Source organism: Artibeus jamaicensis, unplaced genomic scaffold (assembly GCF_021234435.1).
Source record: "Artibeus jamaicensis isolate MK-2021 breed Jamaican fruit bat unplaced genomic scaffold, CSHL_Jam_final scaffold_1019, whole genome shotgun sequence".
NCBI lineage: Eukaryota > Metazoa > Chordata > Mammalia > Chiroptera > Phyllostomidae > Artibeus > Artibeus jamaicensis.
This window is the reverse complement of record NW_026522025.1, coordinates 15,491,383-15,518,143: the sequence shown is the minus strand read 5'-3', so window position 1 is coordinate 15,518,143 and position 26,761 is coordinate 15,491,383. Positions and strand designations below refer to the sequence as shown.

The 26,761-nt window shown below is 35.4% G+C and overlaps 1 protein-coding gene across 1 annotated transcript in view; it reads left to right on the top strand.

Moving 5' to 3' along the window:
- The window catches only part of DNAI4 (dynein axonemal intermediate chain 4), a 70,273-nt gene that overhangs the window by 6,747 nt on the left and 36,765 nt on the right, over window positions 1-26,761 (top strand). The window contains exons 2-5 of the mRNA XM_053655444.1: window positions 5,695-5,872; window positions 15,066-15,250; window positions 16,536-16,648; window positions 25,024-25,180. Coding sequence (XP_053511419.1) covers window positions 5,695-5,872; window positions 15,066-15,250; window positions 16,536-16,648; window positions 25,024-25,180 — 633 coding nt within the window. The remainder of the gene's footprint in view (window positions 1-5,694; window positions 5,873-15,065; window positions 15,251-16,535; window positions 16,649-25,023; window positions 25,181-26,761) is intronic.

Genomic DNA, 26,761 nt, shown 5'->3' with positions numbered 1-26,761 from the left:
TTATACCCTAGATGCTGAAGACTTAGGGGTGAACAAAAAAAGTTAGGTTTCTGCTTTAGGAAATTCAAGAATGTTGACCTACATGACCTCTTGTGTCATGACTCTGTTATTAAAGCAAAATGATTTTCAAAGTGGTTTTCTCCTCCTGAAATAATCTTTTTATTGCCTACTAATTTGTGGCTATTGAAAAGACCTGTTTTCTAACATAGCTAAACATGTACCATAAATTTCTAATATAATTGGCTACAGGTACTTCTTCCAATGTCTTTTAAATAGTAGTCTATACTTCTGTCTCTAATTTCTCAATCTACTGGCAGAGTGCTAATTCCTGGGGCTATAAATGGTGGACATGATAAACATGGTTCCTTTCCATAAAACTTATTGTCAAAGACTTTGGGGTGTTCACTGATAATGTTCTCCCATACGATGCTAGTAACTACTGAATTGTAATTTGCTTAAGTTCCCATAGGGAATAAAAGAGGAAGAACTGCTTTATGAGTAAATGTGAAATATTTTCATTATGTATCTATTCAGTTTAAGATGTCCCAGTAGGCTGATAAACATTTGAATATAAAGGCTGAGAGAATGTTTTGAGTTAAATGTAATGATTTGGGGGTTACTCATTCATTCAACAAATATTTATTAAGCAGCTACTGTGTTGGGTACTATTGTAGGCATTAGGGATATAGCGAGGAACAAAATATTTTAAAATCACTACCATCGTGGAAATTTGATTCTAAGGGTGAAGAGGAGTAGGGATAGTGGACAATTCATAAGTTAAATAAGTAAAAGATACACAAGTAAGAAATGCTAAATGCTACTGGTATGTGAGAGATACAATCAGTAAAAAGTACTAAGGTAGAAAAATAAAGCATGGAAATATGAATATTTGAGAGGAGTATTTGACATTTTAGATGGGGGAGCCAGAGAAGGTCACACAGATAGTTTTAAGTAAAGACCTGAAGAAAGTGAGGGTGCTAAGCATTTACATGTATGGGGAAGAGAATTTCAGGCAAAGACAATAACAAATGCAAAGGCTCTGATGCCAATGTGACTGGAGCAGAATAAACAAGGGAAAAAGCATTGAACATGAAATCAGAGACTAACTGGATGCATGTTGGACTTTTTAGATCAGAGAAAGAACTTAGGCTTTTACTCTAAACGCGATGGGAGATAAACAGAGGGTTTCATGCAGAGTAGTGATATGATCTGACTTGTGTTTTAAAGGTTCACTCTGGTTGCTATGTGGAGAGTAGACTTAGGGGACTGACGTTCAGCAAGAAGATGAGTTAGAAGGCTACTACAGTATTCTAAGAAGATGGGATAGTGTTTGGGCTGAGATGGTGGCAACAAGTTGGTGACAAATGGTTGGACTCTGGATATATTTTGAAGTTTTCTTTTTCACAAGAGCAACTGGAAGAATACCATTACCTTTAACAAAAACGGGAATACTGCAAGACAAGTACATTTGCTGATTGGGATGAAGGCAAGTTTGTGAGGAGCTCAGTTTGGGACATTTCTAATTTTTAGTCAGAAGTGTTAAGAAAATAAATGAATATATTTGTCTAGTGGTCCAGAAAGAGATATATATATTTGGGAATCCTCATATAGATGGCATTTAAATCATGGCAGTGTGGATGAATTCACGAAGGCTATGGATGTAGAAAGAAATAGTAAGAAATCCAAGGATGGAAAAATGTAGAAGGAAAACCAGGTAAGGAAAATATCCTGACATCACAGTTAAGAAAAAAAGAATGAACAAATGGGTAAATTCTGATGATAAGTAAGAAAAGAACATTGAAAAAAACCACTGGAATTACTATGTGCAAGTGACTGGACCTTGGTAAGAATCCCTTTGGTGAAGTAAAGGCAAAAATATGGTCAGGTCAGGTTTGAAAGAGTGAATGAAGGGGGAGATTAGAAAGAGTAGACAAATTATTTTTCCCCAGGAGTTGCTATAATTAAAGGAAAAGTGAAATGGGATGGTAGGTGGAAAGATAGATGCAGTAAAGAGAAGTTTTTAAGATAGGAGACATAATAGTGTGTTTTCATGCTGAAAGGAATAATCCAGTAGAGAGAGAAAAGCTTATGGTAGATAGTTTTTGAGAGAGAATTACTAGAACAATGCCCTTTTAAAGGCAAAAAAGAGTGGAATCTAGTGCAGTTGTAGAAGATTGACCTAAACTAGAGATAACTCTTCCAGCATAACATGGAAAGAAATACGGGTTATAGGTTCAGATACAGGTAGGTGCCTAGGTGTGACAAGGGGGGTATTTGGAAATTACCTGACTGCTTCAATTTTCTCATTTAATCAGCTGGAAGTAAAGATGGGAGAGGAGATGTTGATCTTCAAGGGGAGAGTATGAAACAGTGGCCTTAGAAGGTGCAGTTAAAAAATGAACCAAGAAAATGCAGTATGATTGCTGGCAAATTAGGGTCCCACTTTAAGTTAATAAGCCATTATTTAAAGTGAGATCTAACATAATGTTTGAATGTTTTTCTCCAGCTTCATTTAGTTGCTCAGGATGAGTTAAATTAAAATGTAGTATATTAGTAAAAAAACTTACGGTGTAATAAGGCAACAGATCAGGAGACAATCACCATTGAAAAAAATTGTTTTTTACTCAGTTCCCCAGAGTAGGGGGCACCTCAGTGCCACAGGAGACCATGTGGAGAAACACTGGGGTCAGCCACCAGCCAGAGGGACAGGGGAAACTGTAGGCAAGAGTCTTGATTGTGGTTTTGGTTAGAAGAAATATGTGAGGCAGGGTAAGTAGATTTAAGATTGGCTAGTTTGAATGATTTCAGTGGATTCTGGTGCAGAGGGTCCTATCCTAGTTATCTGGTACCTGGCTATAGGGTGATTAGGGAAGGTGTATAATCAGAGTGTGAAAGCTCCATAAAGGAGGTAGTTAGGGGTGTGGACTTCGGATCAGTTGGTTTGTGTTAGAAAATCATGCCTCTGGGGGTGGAGGGGCAACAAGGGAGGCAGGAAGCCTCATCAAGATGACTTGGGCACATCAGGTTATCCAGAACAAGGTACGTTTGGCCAATGCATGTAGGGCAGGTATTAAAGCACTTAGTTTATAGATGCTAGAAACATGTTTACTATACAGGTGCAGGCTCAAAGTAAGAAGATAATTATAATTAATAAAGTTTTGGCTTTATCTGCTAGAAATTACAGTATATTTAAAGAAAAAAGGGGAGAGTGTAAGGAGTGATTATAACAATTAACTATGGATTATATGAATTAACCTTAAGCTCGGGAAAGAAGAGATTTCATGAGAGGAGTGGGTAGGGGAGTAAAGTATGGTAGAATCAAGGGTTTGAGGGTCATGATAGAATTGACAGTTGTTTGAAGTTGGGTTTTAGAGAGTATATAAACTAGAAAAATAGGAGGTGATGGTTGACCTTGCTATGACCATGGGAACAAGTAACTGACGTAGCAAGGAGGACAATATCATTTATGTGAGAAGACTTCAAGGAGCTAAGAAGCCATAGTATAAGGATTACCTTCATAGATATTGAAATACTCAGAAATTATACCAGGAGTAGTATTGGAGAGGGTCAGTAATTCAAGATATAAAATCTTCAGGGGACGAGAGAAAGGAAATAGTGATGATGATGGTAGATTGCTAGAAGGAAGTGGAGTATAAGTAGTCATTGAATTTTTGGATTTTGTTACATTTACTCAAGGATAGTATATGTGGTGTGAAAACAGGTAACTGAGGTTTGAGCCTAAGTGTATTTCTCAAAAGAGGAAACCGATTAACCGAAAATAGAATGGGGAGACTGGATTTTTGTAATGATGGGATAGCAAATGTCAAGAAGAAAGAAAATAAGAATTGAAGATAATGCTAAAAGAGTGATTTCCTTGATGACTCATGTATTCCAGCTTAAGTAGAAAAAGAAGAGAAACCTAAAGGTACTAGTTGGCAGAAAATGGGAGGGCGAGGTGACTGTATGTCCCAGGGAGGCTGAAGAATAAGAGACAGTGGCATCCAGAAACCAAGTTGAGAAGTTAATGTTAAGAAGAGGGGAGAATGGTCAACTGTCAGATGCTGCAAAGATAAGTCTGAAAAGAATCCCTAGGATTTGACAATTTGAAGGACTAGGTGATTTTTAAAGAGAGTGGTTTCTATGCACTAGGAGAGGAGAGAATAGAACTGGATTGTAGTGAATAATGAAACAAATAAGAGGAATAAGGAAATAGCCAGTATTATTGTCTAATATTTTAAGTTAGATATGAAAGGAAGGAGAAATATAGTAATAGATAGAGGAAGATTTAGCTAAAGGAAAGACTTTTAAGTTTAGGGGATAATCAGAGCATAATTATGTTCTCAAGGAAAAATGATAGGCAATAAGATGTAGGAGGCAGGGAATTATTGATGGAGAAGAGTCTCTGAGAAAGTGGTAAGAGACAAGTTTAAAAGCATAGACAGCAAGATAGCTTTAGATAAGAATGGCAACTCTTTTATGGAAAGAGGAAGAAGGAAATGAAAATGGGCTTTTATGAGTTTGTAGAATGTATGAGAAGAATATAATGAAGGTAGAGAAATAATTTAAGGAGTTTTTACCTGACGGATCATTTTAATTTTCTTGGAGACATTAGAGGTAAAGTCATTTAGAGACTGCAGGGGAGAGGCTAAGGTAAAATACTTGAAAAGAATGTAGCATGAATGGAATTTATTTATTCATTTACTTAAAAAATACTTATTTTGTGCCCACAATATACTGGGCACTGTGCTGGGTACTGATGATATAACAACGAACAAGGCATGTGTGTCCCAAACATGCTTATATACCAGTAGAGGAGTAGACAACAATAAAGTGTCAGTTATTAATAAATGTAATGAATGAAATATGAAAAACAGATGGATGTCATTTAAACATTTTTGTCTCATCTTTTATGAATTGAAAAATAAAACTTGTTAAAAATGTTTTCTTTAGAAATGTATTTTCTTTTTAAAATCTAAAAGCAGTTCATCCTTATTTTATAAAAATCTACAGTACAATCGAAGTACTAGAATGAATGACTGATAAGATAGAATTTTTTCTCGGTCAATTTACAGAGTAGATCCAAAATAAAATAAAAAATTTTCTCCTGGATTTAAACATTTTGATTATAACTTCTCTTGTTATTAAAAATTATTATGTAATTGTTCAAGCACAAAAATTATATTCTTTCCCAGGTTTATACTCAGGCCTCAATCTGCCTCTGCAGCCACACTGTACACTTTGTGTTTACTGCATGTCAGTCACTTCTTAACCATAGTATATAAATTAATTCTTTTCATCCTCAAATAACTTCCTATGAATCAGATACCATTATTGTCCTCGTTAAATAGATAGGAAAATCAAGCCAGAGAAATCAGTGCAGACTTTGGATATGACTGCCTGGGTTTAAATTTCAACCTTAGAAGGAATGTTTCACTCTAAATTTCTGTGATTTCACATAAATAATAGAAGAGTTATGTGAAAAAATTGACATAATGCATGTAAACATTTTAAAACTATGCCTACGCATAATGAACTACATAAGCAGCTATTATTATTTCTTACTTATATGTTTGATCATTATATGTTTAGATTGTTTCCATGTTTCTAAAATGAAAATCTGGTTTTTTTTTAATCATTGTTTAGTTTTTCTTCAATTGTGGAGCCTAAGTATTATGTGTTCTTTTCCTGCTATAGGAATGTTGGCTCACAGCCAAAGAAGTCTATTAGCTTTACTGGCACACTGAAAGGAACTCCATCGAAAGGGTACTCTGGCTCAAACCAGAGCAGGTTGGGAATATCAAGAGTCATGACGGTTCTCCCAGAGTCGAAAGCAGAAAAAATGAATATTTCCACCACAAAGTTAGTCACACAGGTAATATTCTTTTTTTTTTTTTTTCAATTTATTTATTTCTAGAGAGAGAGGAAGGGAAGGAAAAATAGAGGGAGAGAAACATCACTCTGTGGTTGCCTCTCACGTGCCCCCAACTGGGGACCTGGCCCACAACCCAGGCATGTGCCCTGACTGGGAAATGGACCTGCGACCCTTTGGTTTACAGTCCAGTGCTCAATCCACCGAGCCACACCAGCCAGGGCTACAGGTAATATTCTTTAGAATTTTGAGTTCATTTGAAAATGAAGCTTGAAGAACTTGATGAAATGTTAAAGGTAGAAAATATGCTGCTTTGAAATAATTGCTTTTAATATTGATATATTGATTTTATTAGTCTTTACCATATAACATACCTTACAGCATAATATTGGCAGTTGGCTTCTATAATTCATTATTGGTAATAATATTAGAGTGGAATGAGAAAAGTCTACTCATGGCTTTAAGAACTAGTTGGTCATGATATTGATTGTAACTCATCTAGTTATAATATAGACTGTAACTGTCATCCCCTATTGTATGCAGTATAGTCCAAAACATAACATAAAATGAATTGTCATAGAGTAGATTATCTTATCTCCTTAGAGAACTTATAATTAAGAATTGAATTTTTAAAATCATTAATCAAAGTATAACATATATTTTGTTATAGAGGCCTGAGATACAGAAAAGTTTATAATATATAAATGTGAATGGAATAGGCAATGATTTTTTAGATATGACATCAAAAATACAGTTCATGAAAGATAAAATTGGTAAACTGGACTTCATCAAAATTAAAACTGGTCTTCGAAAGACACAGCTAAGAGAATAGGAAGAAAAGCCACACAATAGGAAAAGTTATTTACAAAACATATATCGGATAAAATACTTGTATCCAAAATATATAAATAATGTTCAAAACAACATTAAGACAACCTAATTTTTTAAAATGAGTAAAACATTTGAACAAACATCAAAGTACATATTCAGATGGCAAATGAGTGCATCAAAGATATCAGCTTTAGTCATTAGGAAAATGCAAAGTAAAGCCATGAGATACTGCTACACACCTACTGGAATGGCTAAAATTAAAAGACTGATCATACCTAATAGTGGCAAGTATGTGAAGGAGCTAGAACTCTCTTATTGCAAAATGAAAAGCAATTTGGCAGTTTATTAAATGTTAAATATATAGTTACTATAGCATCCAGCCATTTCACTTCTAGGAATTTACCCAAGAGAAAAGAAAGTATAGGTTTGTACAAAGACTGTATATACATGGATATTCATAGCAGTTTTATTTATAATAGCCAAAAAATGGAAACAACCCTATATTGGTTTAATAGATGAATAACATTTTCATATCTATAACATATAACATGTTAATCAGCTCAGGCTGCCATAACAAATTACCACGGAGTGGCTGGCTTATAAACAAAGACATTTATTTCTCTCAGTTCTGGAGGCTGAAAGTCCAAGATTAGGGTGCCGGCATGATCAGGTTCCGGTGAAGACCTTTCAGGTTGCAGATTGCCAACTTCCCACTGTATCTTCATATGGCAGAAAAATATTGAGGTAGCTCTCTTGGCTACTTCTTACAAGGGCAGTAATCTCATTCACAAGGCCTCTCTAGATTCTGATTACCTAATTGCCTCTCAAAGGTTCCATCTCCCAATACCATCTCATTGGGATTAGAGTTCCAACATAGAAATTTGGGGAATACACAAATATTCAGTTCATAACAACTTTATATACATAATGTAGACACACTTGTATGCTGTATATATAAAACACATATATATATTACATAGTATTAGCAATATTATGTAAAAGGGATAATCATAACCAAGTAGGGATAATGCATGCAAAGTTGTTCCAACATTTAAAAATCATTACTACTTGCCATATTAATAGACTGAAAAAAAGAAAAAACTGCTAAAGGAAAAGCATTTTGAAAACCTTGAACATCCATTCATGATTTAATTTTTTTAATATTTCAACTAAATTGAAAGAGAACGGATTTCCTCAGCAGCATTCTGTAAAACCTACAGCTAACATGCACAGTGATGAAATATGGAAACAGGGGAAGGATGCCCACTCTCACAACTTCTGTTCAACATAATAATGGGTGTTCTAATCAGAGCAATTAGGCAAGAAAAGACATGAAAGTCATTTAAAGTGGAAAGAAAGAAATAAAATGATCTCAGTTCACCTATGACGTGATTTTTATGTGCAGAGAACCCTAAAGATTTCACATTAAAATAAATTCAGAAAAGTAAGGTAGGAAATTAATGCCAAACATTCATTGTATTTCTACACAGTGAGCAATGAACACTCTAAAAAGAAAATTAAGAGAAAGATTTCCATATATAATAGCATCAAAAAGAATAAAATACTTCGGAATAAACTAAGGAGGAGAAAGCCTTGTACACTGATAACTATAGGAATTGCTGAAAGACATGAAAGAAAACAATAATAAATGAGAAAAAATGCCTTCTGCATAGATGGGAAGATGTAATATTGTTAAGATGTTGATACTACCCAAAATGATCCATGTAGTCAATGCAATCCCTAGGAAAATTTCAATGATATTTTTTACAGAAATTAAAAAAAAACTATTCTAAAATTCATAAGGAATACCAATGGACTCCAAATATCTAAAATGACCTTGAACAAAGTTGGAGATCTCATACTTCCTGATTTTAAAACATACTCCCTGATTGTAAAAGTTGCAGTAACCAACACAATATAGTATTGGCATTAAAAAAGAAATATAGTAGTCCAATGGAACAGAACATAGGGCCTGAGAATAAACCCTCAATATATATCAAATTATACTCAACAAGAATGCCAAGATTATGCAGTGGGGAAAGAATGGTCTTTTGCATGAAGGTGTTGGGAAAAGTGGATATCAACATGAAAAGAATGAAGTAGGTTTCTTATACCATAAGCAAAAGTAACACAAAATGAATCAAAGACCTACAGGTAAAAGCTAAGACTATTAAACACTTAGAAGAAAACATAAGGGAAAAAACTTTTTGACACTGGATTTGACAATGATTTCTTATATATGACACCAAAAAGAAAAAATATATATATATTGGACCTCATCAAATATTAGAAACTTGTCTAATGATTAAAGGACACAACAGCAAAGTGAAGGCAATCCATGGGGTAAGGAAAAAAATAGAAAATCATATATCTGCCAATGAGGTAGTATACAGAATATACAAAGAACACTAACTCACAACAAACAAATAAACAGCTCATTTATAAATGGACAAAGAACTTGTATAGATATTTTTCTAAAGAAGATATATATACAACTAGTCAACAACACATGAAAAATGCTCAACATCAAAAATCTTTAAGGGAATGCAGATAGAATCACATGAGATGCTACCTCACACTCATTAAGATGGCTACTTTAAAAAGAAAACTAAACACAGAAAAATAACAAGTGCTAGTGAGGATATAGAGAAATTAGAACCTTTTGTGTACTGTCAGTAGCAATGTAAAATGATGTAGCTGCTATGGAAAACACTGTTGTGGTTCCTCAAACAATTAAAAATAGAATTACTATATGATTCAACAATTTCATTTCTTGGTTAATAACCAAAAGAATTGGAAGTAGATACTTGAAGTGCTATTTGTACATCCATGTTCATGGCAGCATTATTCACAATAGCTAAAAGGTGGAAGAAAAACAACTTTCCATCAACAGGTAACTAAATAAACAAAATGTGGTATATGTAATATACATAAAATGGAATATTTTTCAGCTTTAAAGAGGAAGAAAATTCTGACACTTCTACAATGTAGATGAATATTAAGAAAACAATTTCTTGAACAATAAAATACTAGGGGATAAATGGGAGCAGTAAAATTTATGCTCAGGAAACCATAAGACATTGCTGAACAAAATTAAAGAAGATCTAATTAAATAAGAAAGCATTTCCAATTCATGGATTGGAAGAGCTACTATTGTTAAGATGTTGATACTCTCCAATCTGATCTGCAAACTGAACACGATCCCTATGAGAATCCTATCTGAATACTTTGTACAAGTTGACAATTCTAAGATATGCATGAAATTGCAGGGAACTCAGAATGGTCCAAACTAAAGAAGAAGAATGAAGTAGTCAGATTCACTCCCCAATTTCAAACTTTACTACAAAGCAATATTAATCAAGATAGTGTGGTACTGGCACAAAGATAGGTCAATAGAATAGAACTGGGAGTCCAGAAATCAACCCATATGTCAGTATTCAACATATTTTTAATAAGGATATGAAGAGCATTCAGTAGAAAAAGGATCATCTTTTCAATGAATGGAGATGGGATTACTGTATAGACACATGCAAAAGAATGAAGTTGGACCTTTACCTCACACCATAGAAGAAAATTTAATTCAACATTGAATCAGAAATCTATATGTAAAAGTTAAAATTAAAAAACGAACACAAAAAGAAACTTGTAGCCCAGACTCAATAGCTGGGTGTCATTCTGCAAACCAAGAGATCACCAGTTAGAATTCCAGTGAGGGCATATGCCTGGGTTGTGGGCCAGGTCCCCAGTCGGGGGTGTGCCAGAGGCAACCGATCAATGTTTCCCTCCCTTCCCCTCTCTCTAAAAATAAATAAATAAATAAAATATTTTAAAAAATAAATAAAAACACTGTTGAACAAAAGATGACAGATTATTAGTCATAATATATGACTATCTAAAATTTAAAAACAGGCGAAACTAAATTGCATTGACAAACATGGTAAATACAAAGTGCTAGCAAAAATCTGGAGCAAGCAGAACTCTCATGTATTGTTGGTGGGAACCACTTGAGGAAACTTTAGCAGATTCTGTTAAAGATGAACATATATATAAATTACCCAGAAATTCCATTCTTAGGTACATGCCCAACATAAATTCATACAGCATGTTCAACAAAACATGTACAACAATATTCATAGTGGCACCATTTGTAATAGACAAAAAATTGGAACCTACAAAAATGTCTGTGAACAATAAAATTGATAAATAGTATGACATTCACACAAGTGGAATATTGTACAATGAAAATGAACCATCTACAACTGTACTTGATTATATGAATCTCACAAATATAATGAACAAAAGAAACCAGATACCAAGGGTATGATTCCACAAAACTAATTCATGGTATCAGAATAATTTTTACCTTTGGTGGAAGATAGTGTCTCTCATGAAAAGAACTTCTGAGATGCTGGTAATTTTCTATTTCTAAATAGAAATAGAATACACATTTGTTCAGTTGGTGAAAATTTATTAAGCCATACATTTATATTTGTACTTTATGCATATTTAACTTCAATATAATATATAAAAAGTAAATGCTACTGTTTAGGAGTACATGCTTAATAAAACTACAAAAACAAGAAAGGCAATGATCACAAAAATTAGGTTAATAACTATCACTGAGAGGTGTGAGAAGCTGTGATCCCAAAGGGGCAAAGTGGGCATCTAGGTAGGGTCTCTAGATGTGATTCAGACAGGCCAAGTCTTCTGTAAGTGTTCTATTTTTGTTGTTGTTGTGATTCTTAGAACACTTGCCTTATATTATTTAACTACACATATAGTTTTAATTACATTTCTGTATGCATTAAATCTCATAATTGAAAAGGTAACCATAATATAACACTTCAATTATGCTGCATTTTCTCATGGCTACAGCCACCTCTGTTTTCTTGGAGTATGTAAGTAAAGCCCTGTGTTTTTACCCATTATCTAGCCTTCTTTACAGCTTAAGAGAAGTCTGCTGGGGTGGGGGAGTGGAGAAATGACTGTGCGGCACCAGCCATAAAAATCCACAGGTGTTCACAGTAAATGTACAAATTCCTGTTTGAAGAGAGATAGCACCAAAATGAGAGGAGGAAACCCCTTCCCTTTCCTGTGTTCCCCTCTCAGGAGAAGCAGTGCATTGCATTCTCCTCCCCCTGATCTTTCTGATCTGCTTTCTCTCTCCATCCTTATAAAATCTCTGCCTGCACTGAGCCATTAAGATGAATTTTTCTGAGGACATGAATTCCCAATCTTGAATTACTAGCAACTTGAAAATAACCTCTTTCTTTTCTCACTAGCACCTATCTCATGAATTGGCCTTTTGTTGTAGCAGGCAACTGAACCTGAGTTTGGTTACAAAAAGATGAAATAGCCAAAAACAAGACAAGAATACAAAGTGGGGCAAAAGTAGGTTTACAGTTGTGAGTATGCAAAACACAAAGTTTATTCTTGTGTTATTACTCATTAATTGCTGTATTATTTTCTGTATGAACAACTGTAAACCTACTTTTACCCCACCTGGTATATAATCTGGAAATGCTTATTAATAAAAATGTTAAATGGAAAGGAAGGATTTGGACTTCCAATCAAGATGGTGGCATAGGCGATATGGATCACCTCTTTGCACAACCACATTAAATTTAAAACTAAAATATAGAACAACCATCACTCAGAACCATCAGTAATCTAGTTGAATGGAAGTCTGATAACTATGGACTAGAGAAACAACAGCCATGCAGACTGGTAGGAGGGGCTCAGACACAGAATGGGCTGGTCCCACACCAATGTGTGGTGGATAAAAATTTGGGGGGATATATCAGGATCGAAGAATCCCGGCCCCATACCAGGCTCCCCAGCCCAGGGTTCCAGCAGCATCCAGTGGGGATTGAGTTTGTGGAAGAAATTTCTGGAGCCCCAAGTAGTTCCTCTTAAAGAATCTACACATGGACTCACTTAGACTCACTCCCTCTGAGCACTGGGATGGCAGCTTGAAAGGTACTAGCATAATGGGAGAAACTGAAGTATCTAGCATCAAGGTGAGCAGAGGCCAACGAATGTCCCTTTTCTAAATACCCCCCCCCACAACAGAGCCAGCAAGCTGGTGCCACATCTGAGATTCCATCAAACTGGCTAACACTTTTTGACTCACTTTGAAGATCCCCAGAGACTCCACACCACCCAACTATGGGCCCATGAAAACTGCCTTTTCATATGAATGGCTGGTTTTGGCTGATGTACAACTTCCTAAATCCTCTCAAACAAGCAACAGCTAGCCTCAGGGAGTCCAAAGCTTGGCACTAGCAGTAACCAGCCTAGATTTACAACTTGGCTTCATCTGGGAATCTCAAAGCACAACACAAGTAGCAGCCATCTCAGATTGCTTTATAGCTCAGGTAGGTTGGCCCTGGCAGACACAGGTGGGGGCTGACCTGGGCTCTCACCACCTGGGAAACCCGAAGGCCAGCACACTCAGTGGACAATTACAGACAATGTTGTAGCATCACCATTCTGCCCTTGCACAGCTGATCCTCCATGGAGGGTGGAGATTTGTGGTAAGTGGTCATAGCCAATCCTTACAGCTGACTGGTTTGGGTAAATCCTTCCATTGACCTGCCAACTGCAACTAAGGCTCAACTACAAGAGGAGGATGTACTCCTCAAGTATATGATGCACCTCAAGTACCCAGGTTGGGTGAGAGGGGCGGCTGGACCCCTACTACATTATGCCACACTACCAAAACATAGAGTCAAAGCAGCTGTACCTAATACATAGAAATAAATACAGGGAGGTTGCCAAAACAAGGAGACAAAGAAACACAGCCCAAATGAAAGAACAGATCAAAACTCCAGAAAAGCAGTTAAATGAAATGGAAATAAGCAATCTATCAGATGCAGAGTTCAAAACACTAGTTATAAGGATGCTTAGGGAACTTAGTGAGTACCTAACAGCATAAAAAAGATCCAGTCAGAAAGAAAGGATACACTAATTGAAATAAAGAACAATTTAGAGGGAAACAATAGTAGAGTGGGTGAAGCCGAGAATCAAATCAATGATTTGGAAAATAAGAAAACAAAAAACAACCAATTAGAACAACAAGAAGAAAAGAGAATCCAAAAAAAATTAGCAGCCTATGGGACAACTTTAAGCAATCCAGCAGTCACTTTATAGTGGTGCCAGAAGAAGAAAAGCCAGAAGAGTAAGAAATTGGAAATCTATCTGAAAAAATAATGAAAGAAAACTTCCCTAATTTGGTGAAAGAAATAGACATAAAAGTCCAGGAAGCAAAGAGAGTCTCAAACAAGAGGGACACAAAGAGGACCACGGCAAGACACATCATAATTAAAATGCCAATGGTTAAAGACAAAGAGAGAATCTTAAAAGCAGCAAGAAAAAAGCAGTTAGTTACCTACAGGGGGGTTCCCATAAGACTTTCAGGTGATTTCTCAAAAGAAACTTTGCAGGCTAGAAGGGATTGGCAAGAAACATTCAAAGTCATGAAAAGCAGGGAATTACAGCTAAGATTGCTCTACCCAGCAAAGCTATCATATAGAATCAAAGAGCACACAAAGAGCTTCCCAGACAAGAAAAAACAAGAGGAGTACATTATCACCAAACCATATTATATGAAGTGTTAAAGGAGCTTATTTAAGAAAAATAAGATCAAAACTATGCACCATAAAATGGCAAAAAATATATATCTATCAAGAGTTGAATCTAAAAAAACAAAGTAAGCAAACACAAAGAACAGAGACAGAATCATGGATACAGAGAACATTTTAATGGTTGCCAGATGGGAGGGGAGAGAGGGTGAATGGGTGAGGAGGTGAGGGGATTAAGAAGTACAAATAGGCAGTCACAGAATAGCCATGGGGATGTGAAGTACAGTATAGGAAATGGAGAAGCCAAATAACTTACACACATGACTCATGGATGTGAACAATCATGTGGGGATTACCTGAGGGAGTGAGGAAGGCTCATTGGAGGGGGATGAAGGGAAAAAAAACAGGACAACTGCAATAGCATAGTCAATGAAATATAATTAAAAAAGAAAAAGGGCAAAAAAAAGAATGTAAGGTTTTTAAAACATAAAGAAAAAATAAACATACAAACTAATAGCAATCTGGATGAATAATAACCATGTTTCTGAATTTTCTCAAAATTAATATATATTGCTTGTATATAGGCAAAATATAAAACTGAAAATGCATGCCTACATAAGAAACTTTTTAAGCATAAAATCTCATATTCAATTTTTCATGTTTATCCTGCCCTAGAAATGTTATATTTATTTTCTACTACTTTTATTTCTATATGCTAGGACTTACTATTTATGATCCTCACCCTGTAAACTCGTTTCATTTTATATTACCATTTCCCACAGGTGTTTGATTCACGTGGAGTTGATGTTACTCCTAAAGCTCTTTACCGTCCAGATCCACATCTTGTTTCTGCAAAGCCAAATAAACTACTGACATCACAAGAAGGATCATTTGTATCAGAATTCGTAGCTTCACATAGCCTTTATCAAAATACACTAAATCCTAGTGCGTTAGGGCTGTTTACAAGGTAGAGTATACTATTCTATACTTTTTTAAATATCATATGTAGTGTCTTTTAAGTTGCACAGATGTAACTTAGGTGTATGTTGTCTCCCATCTCCCAGCTCCACTCTATCATCTCTATGCTCCTCTCATAATTAATTCAATTAGATGGAGAGCTTTGCATATCTTCAGTTCTCCTGCATGCACATCAAAATATTTTTGAAAAAATATATAAATTTTCCTTTCTGTTTCCTGTAAAAGCCAAAGGGTAGGCTAGTGTTACAAACCTACGAACACATATCTTCAGTTTCTTTTATGCTGCAATTTATGTGGGAGAATGGTTTTTCCTTCTTCCGCTCTATTCTCTGATGCAAATCCCTATTCTCCTAGGGTTTGACTTCTCTATTGTTCTACAATTTTCTTTCTTGTAAATGAAATGTTATGCATTTACTATGTAGATACTAATAAACTTGAAATTTTATGAATGCTTATAGTGGAGAAGTTCAGAGTCTTTGCAATAATTAAACAATACATCCTAAAACAATGTAAAGATGATGGAGAAATATTTGAGTGTGTAATTTTCAGTCTGATAAATTAAAAGTTCCAGATGTTAGCTAAACTTGAGATTTAGGGGGTGGAAATGCTGTTTTAGAGTATCCATGGGAGTGCTCAGCAAAACAAAGGATATTTCCGTAAACTTGACCCACCCTTTTGGAGGGAAGTTGGAACTATAAATAGAAAAGAGGAAAAAAACATTTAATATCATGGGTAATTTTAAGTTCATATATTTAAAGAAATTATTATGGGAGTCTTTAATGTATCGATTTCCCCCTGAGTACATAGATTTTCTTTTAAATAAATCTTAAGAGGACCTTTACCAAATTGAGTGAGTCACATTTAAGATGGGATTTAGATGATGAGCAGAAAACTGGTGAAAAATGAAAGGAACCATGTGCTAGGCTGAGGTCCTAAAGATTGAGGAATTAAAAAAAAGAGATGAAAAGGAGAAGGCAAGAGTGATACTGAAAATTGAGAGTCTAGGAAGGGAGGCTGTATTTTGGGTTTTTACCCTAAATATACTGGGAATCCATTGAAGGACTTTAGGCATAGTTTTGACATGTCTTATCTTTAAAATATTTTTAATGAGTATTTACTTAATATTAAAAATCAACTTCATGTTGAAGAACTAATTAATTTCTATCAATTTTGCTTAATATTTTAGTATAATTAATTTCTCAATCCGATGTTTTCATTTATATATTTAATTATCCATAAGGACTCTAAATAAGTGAATAATGTTATTACTAAAGGTCAGTTTTTGGAAGCAGTACAGTTTCTAAGTCAAGTGTATCGACTACTGAATCAATAGCAGAAGACCTAGAAGAACCATCCTATAAACGGGAAGGACTGACTAGTTTTACAGGTAATGAAAATACAATTATTTATTTCATTATTTCTTTGGCAAATATGCTCATTATTTTTCAGATACTTGAGTTAAGAGAACTATGATAATGATTTGCAAATGCTGGTTTATGCTGTAGCTGCATGAAAATTACCAGGACAGTAACTATCCATACAATTCTAAAAATTTCCAAGGTGACTGTCTTACACCACCAGCCTCAGGAATCACCGACTAGGGTCCCGAGAGTTTTAGCTGTGAGGCTTCCAGTCATTCTCTCCTAAGCGAGTCATCACAGACAGTGTTAACTTCTCCCAGCAAAGGGATTCTCCATTTTGTTTTGATTCTGTAAATTTTGGACCTTTGCATATTCCAAAGAAGCAATACTCTTCCACAAAGCCAGAAAGCTCTTCTACAACTGGCAAAGAGCTCCGCAAATAGACACATTAGCCCATGTTGCAAACGGAGTCCACTGTGAAGCCTGTCTTCCCAGCAGGCCAGTTGGTATCATTGCTTAATAAAGAATGCCCTACCTTCTAAAATCCAAAAGGGAAAAAAAAAAACCCATGAGGTAATGCAAAGGATTATGAAAGTGAAGGTAAAAGAATGAGGAAGTAATGGTTGATCAGCAATACTGGAAGAAATGCATTTCTTCAGGGGCATTTGCTTTGGAATACAGTAAGGATATCTTTTCCTCTGAGATGATAATGAAGGATTTGTGAAAATATTGATATGGTTGGAAAAATGCTTACTAGAATCTTCTTTTTTAGTGATGGACTCTTATTCTGGGGGTAACAGGAATGCTTTCTGACAACAAGTAACAATACCTAACTACCATTAGCTTAAACAAATAAAGGCTTATTTTTCTCACTTTAAGAGAAGTTAAGAGGTAGATAACTTTGGGGGCTTTGATTTTCTGGCTTAATTGTGCCCACTCCACTATTCTCTTAAGCCCTTTCATGCTTCTCGCCTTGTGGTCTCAAAGTATCTACCCCCTCTGTGGGTATTGTAGCCACATTAAAGGCAGAAAGACAGAGAAAGGCAGGGGCACCAGTCACATCTCCCTAATCGGGAAAGAAAAAGCCTTCCCAGAAGACTTTGTTCTTGTTTATTTTGGCTTTAATCGTGTTGGCCAGAACTGCTTCACATGGACACCCCTAGTTTCTAGAGAGACTGGGAAAGTTAAATACTTGATTTTCCAGCCTTTGTTAAATGAAAACAGGCAAGGGAAGGGAGAAAGGTTTAGCAATGAAAATTTAGTCAGTCAGCAATGTCTGTTGCAGGAGAGAAACTCATGTTCTCAGAGGGAGACAAAGAAGGTTGGGTTATTGTCCTGACCACCTCCAGCCTTCTCTACATATATTCTTGCCACCGTCCAATTTTTGTTTTTCCAAACTGTATCCAGAATGATCTGTTTAAAGACACAATCCAACCACAGTCTCCCCTGCTTAAAAACGCTTTCATGGATTTGCTCTTCGTTCTGAAGAGAGAGACTAAAATCATTGTATAACTATTTACCTAAGGCTTTCCTCTACTTGTCTACATCAAAAACGAACAGAAGTGACATAGCCTCATAGCCTTGAGGAATGGTATTGAGGTTTATATAGTCTTGGCCAGGTCTGGTGAAGTTAGTCTCCAAAGTGAATCATGCTGAAACAATTCTACTTCTGCGACCTGGATGGTTTTCTACACCAGAGCAGGGTTCCCTAATTTTGAATGCATGCTAACATCATCTGGTATACCTCTTAAAATTCCCATAGTGAAGTCTCACTTCAGGCCAGTTGAAATGGAATGTCCGAGAGTGCGCAAAGACTTAAGTCATGGTGTGATGGTAAGTGTAAAACTGTGTGCTCTGAGGTCAGAGAATCCCTGATTTATAGTATTCATCAATTTCCATGGTATTAATACTTTCACCACAGCAAATTACAAGCTACAACATGAAGTTTCTGAATGAGCAGTTGGGAAGAAATGCCTAGTAGCATGTTACTATTTAGTATTTTTATCATACAGATATAGTAAATATAAATAACGTCAAGAATTTAGATAAAATTAATATTTAATAACAGGAAGTATAAGTCTTTGTTTTTAATATAATTTCTTTGTAAATTTATATAATTTAATTTTGAATAATGACTGTTTAACAATTAAAAATATATTTAAAATTTTCTCATGTGATTCTAACGTGTAGCACTTTTCTAATTTAACATTAAAAATGCTGATGCTAAGGTCACATGCCCAGAATTCTGATTTAATTACTGTGGAATGATGGCTGAAATCAGGATTTTTAAAAGCTTCCCAGGTGATAAGAAGTGTGCAGTAAACATTGAGAAAATCTTTGCAGCAGTTTTTCCCAAAGTTTGGTTTCCAAACTAGCAATATTGGTGTCACTTGGGAATTTGTTAGACATGCAAATTCCAGGAAACCCCCAGCGCAGACCTACTAAATCAGAAACTCTGGGTGTTCTTCCAGTTTCACCCCAATATATGGAAAGCTTAGAAATCATTACACCTGTCTTGTAGCAACAACAAAAAAACTTGGACAAACTGAGAATTAAAACTTTTTTTAGAACTGACAGAAAACTGAGGTGACATGGCAAACTGCCACTCTAAAATCTAGAGAGAGACAGGCTGTCCAGAGATGTACAGTTCTCAAGATTTGCTCACCATAAGCTGGAGAAGACAGAAATGATTATTTTCATTAATTGCTGTAAAGCTGTGTGCTTACTATTATGGGCTCCCTGGGGACTACAGTCATGGGTCTGTATATGGGTTTTCATTCCAGGAATCCACTAAATTCTCTCAAGGAAGGATCTGAGAAGACCATATTACCAGTTTTGAGTAGGGAAGGTATGGCGTAGTCCCTTTTAAACTCCCCCAGACTCTTCTTCCTCACAAAAGCCTAGTCTCTGGGATTAAAAAAAAAAAAAAGTCAGATAATAATTCTGATACTGTATCACATCGGGGAAGGGAATTCTACCCTAGCACCAGTCTTCCTTTCTCATCTCAGGGAGGAAAAAGACAAAGAAGACAGCAGAGGTTTAAAGGATTATGTTTGGAATGCTGTAACCAGGTAGAGGAATAGGTGACAGAGTAAGAAAGCTATACCTTGGAGGAGGGCCGGAAATATTTATGCACAACACAGCTTTGAATCACGGGCCCACTAAAATGACTGAGACTTATCTCATTCTAGAATAATTCCCTTCCCCCACACCTTACTACCACGCCAACAAACCTTAAGGCTAATAATACTGGATTACAGCTGAAAGACTTGCAAGACACAGTTTTTCTGAGGTGCAGTACAAAGAAAGCTGGTACATACAAACCTACCAGCCACGAGGGGATACAAAAGTCAGGACACTAGTGGAATTTGAAGCCTCTGGTACCTATAGATAAAATAAACATTAAATACAGCCAGACTCCTAGCTTGATTAACATAGATTGTTATGCTAAAGTCCTGTTTATCTTAGGACCTGTTACCTGAACCATCTAGTCTACTTTTAACAAAAAGTCTTAAAAACTAAAGGGAAAAGTATACAGTGTGTATGCTGTGCAACATCAGCAGAAACAAAAATACAAAAAATTAAAAGAAAATGCTAAATAAAAAGCACAGTAACAAATGAAGAAACTCTTTGATAGGTTATCAATAGACGTGACAGGGCTGAGGAAAGAATCAGTGAATTTGAAGAAAAGTTCATGGAAACTTCCCAAACTGAAATGCAAAGAGAATAAAAAAATGAAAAATAAAAAACAACCTACAACAGACATCCAAAAACTGTGGGACCATATCAAAATATGTAATATGCATAATTTGATTATTAGAATGCAGTAGAAGTATTTGTAGTAATAATGGTTGAGAGTATTCTAGATTGAATGACAGGCATCAAACCACAGAATTAAGTTCAGAAAACACCAGGCAAGATAAATATCCAAACAAAACAAATAAACAAAAGTAGGAATATACTCAAACTGCAGATAACCAAGGACAAAGAGAAAATCTTGAAGGAAGCCTGAGGGGATGAAAGCACCTTACTAACAGAGAAACAAGGACAGAATGAACTTAAAGATAGAATGAAATCTTTAAAATGTTGCAAGAAAAAACAGCATACTAGAATACTATTTCGGCAAAGTTATACTTCAAAAGTGAAGGAGACATAACAAGTCTGTTAGACAAATTCTGAAAAAATTCACTGAACTGAAAGAATTGTTAAAAGAACTTCAGGCAGAAGGAAAATTATAAAGGTCAGAAACTTGGACCTACATAAAGAAAGGATGTGCATTAGAAAAGAAGTAAATGAAGGTTAAATAAAATCTTTGTGCTTGATCTTATTAATCTACAAGAAAGCTGGTTGTTCAAAGATATAATAGAAACAGTTTATTAGATATATGTAACACATGGAGAAGTTAAATAAATGAGAATATGGCACAGAGGATGGAAGAAAGAAATTGGGAATGCTCTGTTATAATGTACCTGTGCTACATGTGAAAAGGTATAGTGTTATTTGAAGGTACAGGAGGTTATTTTTCTATGTATATTGTAAATTCCAAAATGAACCACTAATTTGTTTAAGAAAATATATATGTTATGGCAAGAATGGAGATAAAATGAACTTACTGAAAATGTTTAAACATGAGAAGTCAGAAAAAGAGAGAAAGAACAAAGGATTTAAGCAGAAATAAAACACCTCAAACATGCTAGAAGTTACATAATGATAAAGGAATAAATTTCACAAAAAAAAGATATAATTTGAAACATTTATATACCTACTTACAAAGCATGAGAATATGGGCAAAGTTGATACAACTGAAAAGAGAAAGACAAATCTGCTATTGTAACTAGACACTTCAACATCTTCTGTCAGTAACTGATAGATCAAGCAGGCAGAAAATCAGTAAGGATAACCTGGATAGCACTATCAACCAACTTAATCTAGTTGACATTTATAGAATGTTCCATTCACCAACATCAGTATATATATTCTTCTCAAGTTCACATAGAAAATTCCCCAAGATAGAACACATTCTGGACCCTGAGGACACCCTCAACAAATCTAAAAGAACAGAATACAAAGTATGTGCTCAGGCCAAAACAGAAATCAGAAATTGACAACAGACAGCTGGAAAATTTTCAAACATTTAAAAATTAACACAATTCTAAATAACCCATGGGTAAAATATATCTCATGTGAAATTAAAAAAAAACATTTCGAACTAAACAAAAATGAAAATACAATTTATCAAAGTTTGAGGGGTTAAGGAAAATCAGTGCTTAGAGGGAAATTTATAGTACTAAATACATTTATTAGAACAGATATAAAATTAATAACTTAAGCTTTTATCTTAGAAAACAAGAGAAAGAAAAGTGCCCTACCCACTCTTAGAAAACAAGAGAAAGAAACCTACCCACTCATTCATCTAGACCACTCCTGGCCCATCCCAACCTTCTTCTTTGTTTTTTTTAAATATATGTTATTGATTATGCCATTACAGTTGTCCTATGTCCCCCCCTTCATTCCCCTCCACCCTGCAAACCCCCTTTCCCACCATTCCCCCCTTTAGTTTATGACCACGTGCCTCAAGTTCTTTAGATTCTATATTTCCCATACTATTCTTGCCCTCCCCCCCTATCTATTTTCTACCTACCATCTGTGCTACTTATTTTCTGTACCTTCTCCCTCCTTCTTCTCTTCCCACTCCCCTGTTGCTAACCCTCCATGTGATCTTCATTTCTATGGTTCTGCTCCTGATCTACCTGTCCTCTTAGTTTGCTTTTGTTTTAGGTGTGGTTCTTAATAACTGTGAGTTTGCTGTCCTTTCACTGTTCATGTTTTTTATCTTCTTTTTCTTAGATAAGTCCCTTTAACATTTCATATAATAAGGGCTTGGTGATGATGAACTCCTTGAACTTGACCTTATCTGAGAAGCACTTTATCTGTCCTTTCATTCTAAATGAAAGTTTTGCTGGATAGAGCAATCTTGGACGTAGGTCTTTGGATTTCATGACTGGGAATACTTCTTTCCAGCCCCTTCTTGCCTGCTAGGTCTCTTTTGAGAAATCAGCTGACAGTCTGATGGAAGCTCCTTTGTAGGTGACTGTCCCCTTATCTCTTGCTGCTTCTAGGATTCTCTCCTTCATTTTAATCTTGGCTAATGTAATGATGATGTGCCTTGGTGTATTCCTTCTTGGGTCCAACTTCTGTGGGACTCTCTGAGCTTCCTGGATTTCCTGGAAGTCTATTTCCTTTGCCAGATTGGGGAAGTTCTCCTTTTTTATTTGTTCAAATAAGTTTTCCACTGGTGGCTGTTCCTCTTCCCCTTCTGGTACCCCTATAATTCAGATATTGGAATGTTTAAAGATGTCCTGAAGGTTCCTAAGCCTCTCCTCATTTTTTTTTGAATTCTTGTTTCTTCATATTTTTCTGTTTGGTCATTTTTTTCTTCCTTCTGGTCCACTCCCTTGATTTGAGTCCCAGTTTCCTTTCCATCACTATTGGTTTCCTGTGCATTTCCCTTCAGTTCAATTAGTTTAGCCTTCATTTGTTCCTCTAATTTGTGACTAAAATCCACCAGTTCTGTGAGCATCCTGATCACCAGTGTTTTGAACTGTGCATCTGATAGGCTGGCTATTTCTTGGTCGCTTAGAGTTATAGGCTCTGGGGCTTTGAGTTCTTCTTGAGCCATAATGTTTTGATCTGTTCGCACCTGTTACATATGAGGGGCAGAGCCCTAGGTGTTCAACCAGGGCGTGGCAACTCAGTCACTGGGTTGTGATGCTGTATGTGGTGGCGGGGTCAAAGAGGGGCAATAGTAGTCCCCTCTGCTGCTTCCTGCTGCTAGGGCCTGTGAGATCAGTCTCACTGATCACTACTTCACCTGGTTTATAGGTCTGGCTGAACAGTTTGTTGTTGTTGGACTTCCGTATAATTCAATTTTCTGTGTTTTGGTTGCGTTTTTATTTACTAAAAGTTTGTTGTCTTTAAACTTGGTTGTGCGAGGAGGCACAGTGTTTCCACCTATACCTCCATCTTGGCCGGAAGTCTCCCAACCTTCTTAAGAGACATCATGAGTGCACTTGTGGAGAGGAGCCAAGATTGTCATACTAGAGCTCCCTCTTTCTGGAAGAACTACCAGAAGTAGAGAAGATGTGTTCTCTCTATCACTGACAGTAAATAGGATCACACCAGGCAAATTAATACATTTGTGATGCTTTTCCAGAGGGAGAGAGATATGTAGTCAAGATTGAATTGTAAGCCCCTTTTAGACTTAGGGGATCTGACCCATGAAATAGATTCTATAGATATATGGGGGGTTCCAGCAATTTCTTAATGTATACCAAATTTAGGTGACATTTTGACAATGGTTGATACAGAGATCCAGGCCAAAATTTTTTGCCAATCTAGGGCTTTGTCTATGAATGACAGTTACTCTGCCATTCAGTAGAAGACTGACTAAACTATTACTTTCCTGGAATTAATAGAATCAGTTAACTTCTATTTTTCAGGTTATAAGGAAGGTGTTTTTCTCAGGCTCTGGGCCTTCTGAAGAGGAGACTGAGCCTTAGTTTCTGGAAAGTGTATACCCTTAAGTTTTGGTTTTTTTTTTCTTTTCTAAATTTTTTGTTGTCGTTCAGTTACAGTTGTCCCCATTTTCCCCCCATTAAGTTTTGTTTTTCTAAAGCTATTCAAACTTTACCCTTCCCAAAGACTCATGAAATGCTGCCTCACACTCTATTTTTAAAACAGAACACATTAAACTCTGACCTCTATACCTGATCATGGCTCTTTATTACCCACACAACCAAGTCCAAACCCCCCCAGCCCTGAATGAAATTTTTTAAGGACCTTGGACCTCTGACTTGCCTAAATGTGTTATTTGTGTGGATATTGAGCCTATTTTAATCCTATATTTAACCAAAACTTCCACTGGATCATCTTTAGTTCCTAACGAAGATGATTACAGGTGAACTATAATCGAAATCAAAAGAAAACTGATAAGAAGGCCAAAAAACAAAAAGTTGTTAATGCAGACTAGAAATTAGCTTAAACTCAAAGAAGGGTTGCATACTATTTCTGAAAAAATACACTTGCCCATATTCTTGAACAGTATCTATGGTCACTGATCCTGTTTTTCCTTTTACTGCTATGGGGTGGTTGTCATGGGATGCCCTAGGCGTTAAGACTACAAGTCTGGGACTGGAGTAGGCATATTGTCACATTAGGAGCAGAGACTGTTTATGGGCTGTAAGATCGAGTTTTGCTTTAGAGGGATTGAATAGGCTACCTCCATAACATGGCCAGTTCCTTGACCATGTAAAGCCACCTGTAATGTATGATCCATCATGATAACTTTTGAAATGAAAATTTAAGATAGCAATTAGTAAATGATTTTTATTGTGTATTTTAGATTTACGAGTTATGAGGAAAACACCTGGAAAAATTATAACAAAAGAAGACATGGAGAAGATTGTAGAAATAATACTCACAGAGACAGAAACACTGAGACTTTTTAACCTACCAACAGTCATGATTTCTGTAGAAGCTGAAGAAGCTACGAAAGTAATGTATGTATGGTTCAACTGTCTACATCACTTCTGTAATTTAAATGCTAAGACAGAGCTTCTTGTTCTTTCTTTCTGTCCTGGGGGATTACTGGATAAATACTCTAGTGCATGTGCCTGGCAAAATTATATGTTATGTATGTGCCTTGTGAAATTATAGTGTTTACTTTGTATGTACTTTTTTCTAGAGGAAGAACCCATAGCTTTACCATATTCTTTTAAAAGTGGGAGAACTACTAAGTTAAATTATAAAAGAAATAAAGGAAGCTGCATAGTCTCAATATAGGTTTTAAGGATTTTTATGCATATACAAATTATTTTCAATTTAAAAAAAAAGGACTGACAATTTTATATTCAGAACTGAAAAAAATGTGTTATAGGAAAATAATTGACTTTACTATATTAGACTAGATTTTCCATTTCTCTTTATTAATGAATATAAACAGATTACTAGTTTTTGTCTCATATAGTTTGAACCACTGTCATTAGGTGCACACATATTAAGGATTGTTGTCTTTGAAGAGTTGACCCCTTTTTACTACGTGATATCACTCTTTATCTCTGATAATTTTCTTTGCTCTAAAGTCTACTCTGTTTCTATTGATATAGTTACTATACATTAATTATTAATGCACTTATTCTGATTATTTACTTTCAAATATAATTTGAATATGATTTATAGTACTAAAATCCACTAAAATAATATTTTGAGCATTATTCTTACCAAAATATAAAATATAGAATTGTTTGCAGTATAAAATATAAGCACATAAAGGACAACTACAAGGACCAAATGACTTTGTTTATTAGGGTCAAAGAAAGTCATTTCATAATGATAGGAAGGTATAATAATTTTAAACTTGAATTTTTCTAATAAAATAACCTCCAAATACATGAAGCAAAAAATGGAAACTTGACAAGTATCCCATTAAAATAAGATATTTAAACATACCCTCTTATTTATTGATAGGTTAACCAGATAAAAATTAGTATAGATATAGAAAATTTGAACCAAAACTGTAATTTAATGGTTTTACGTAGAACTTTACATTCCACAATTAGAGAGCACACACTCTTTTCAGGCACACATGGAACATTTATAAAAATCATCCATGTATGGGGCCATGAAATAGTTTTAAAAATTTCAAATAAGTGATATTATACAAAATAAATTCTCTAACCACAGTGGAATGAAGATAAAAATCAGTAACATAAATATTAACTAAATGATAGGCACATTCACATACACATTTGGAAGTTAAGAAGTACATTTTCTAAACTCTTCTTAAATCAAAAGACAAGTCATAGAAGAAATTTAAGAAATACTCAGAACTAAACAAGTATGAAAATAATACTTATAGGATGACACAAAATTAAGTAGTACTTTGAGAGAAATTTATAGCTTAAAGTGTTCATATCAAAGTTCATAAAATCCATGTGGAGATAGTGCTAGCACATTGTCGGTGGGCTCTGGAAGCAGGAGTAGAGCTAAGAGGTGCAGCATAAAAAATTCCTCTGTTGGTGGTTTAATGCAGTCTCTTCCCAAGGAGTTTTATGATCTCTTGCTTTTGGCTCAATCCACAT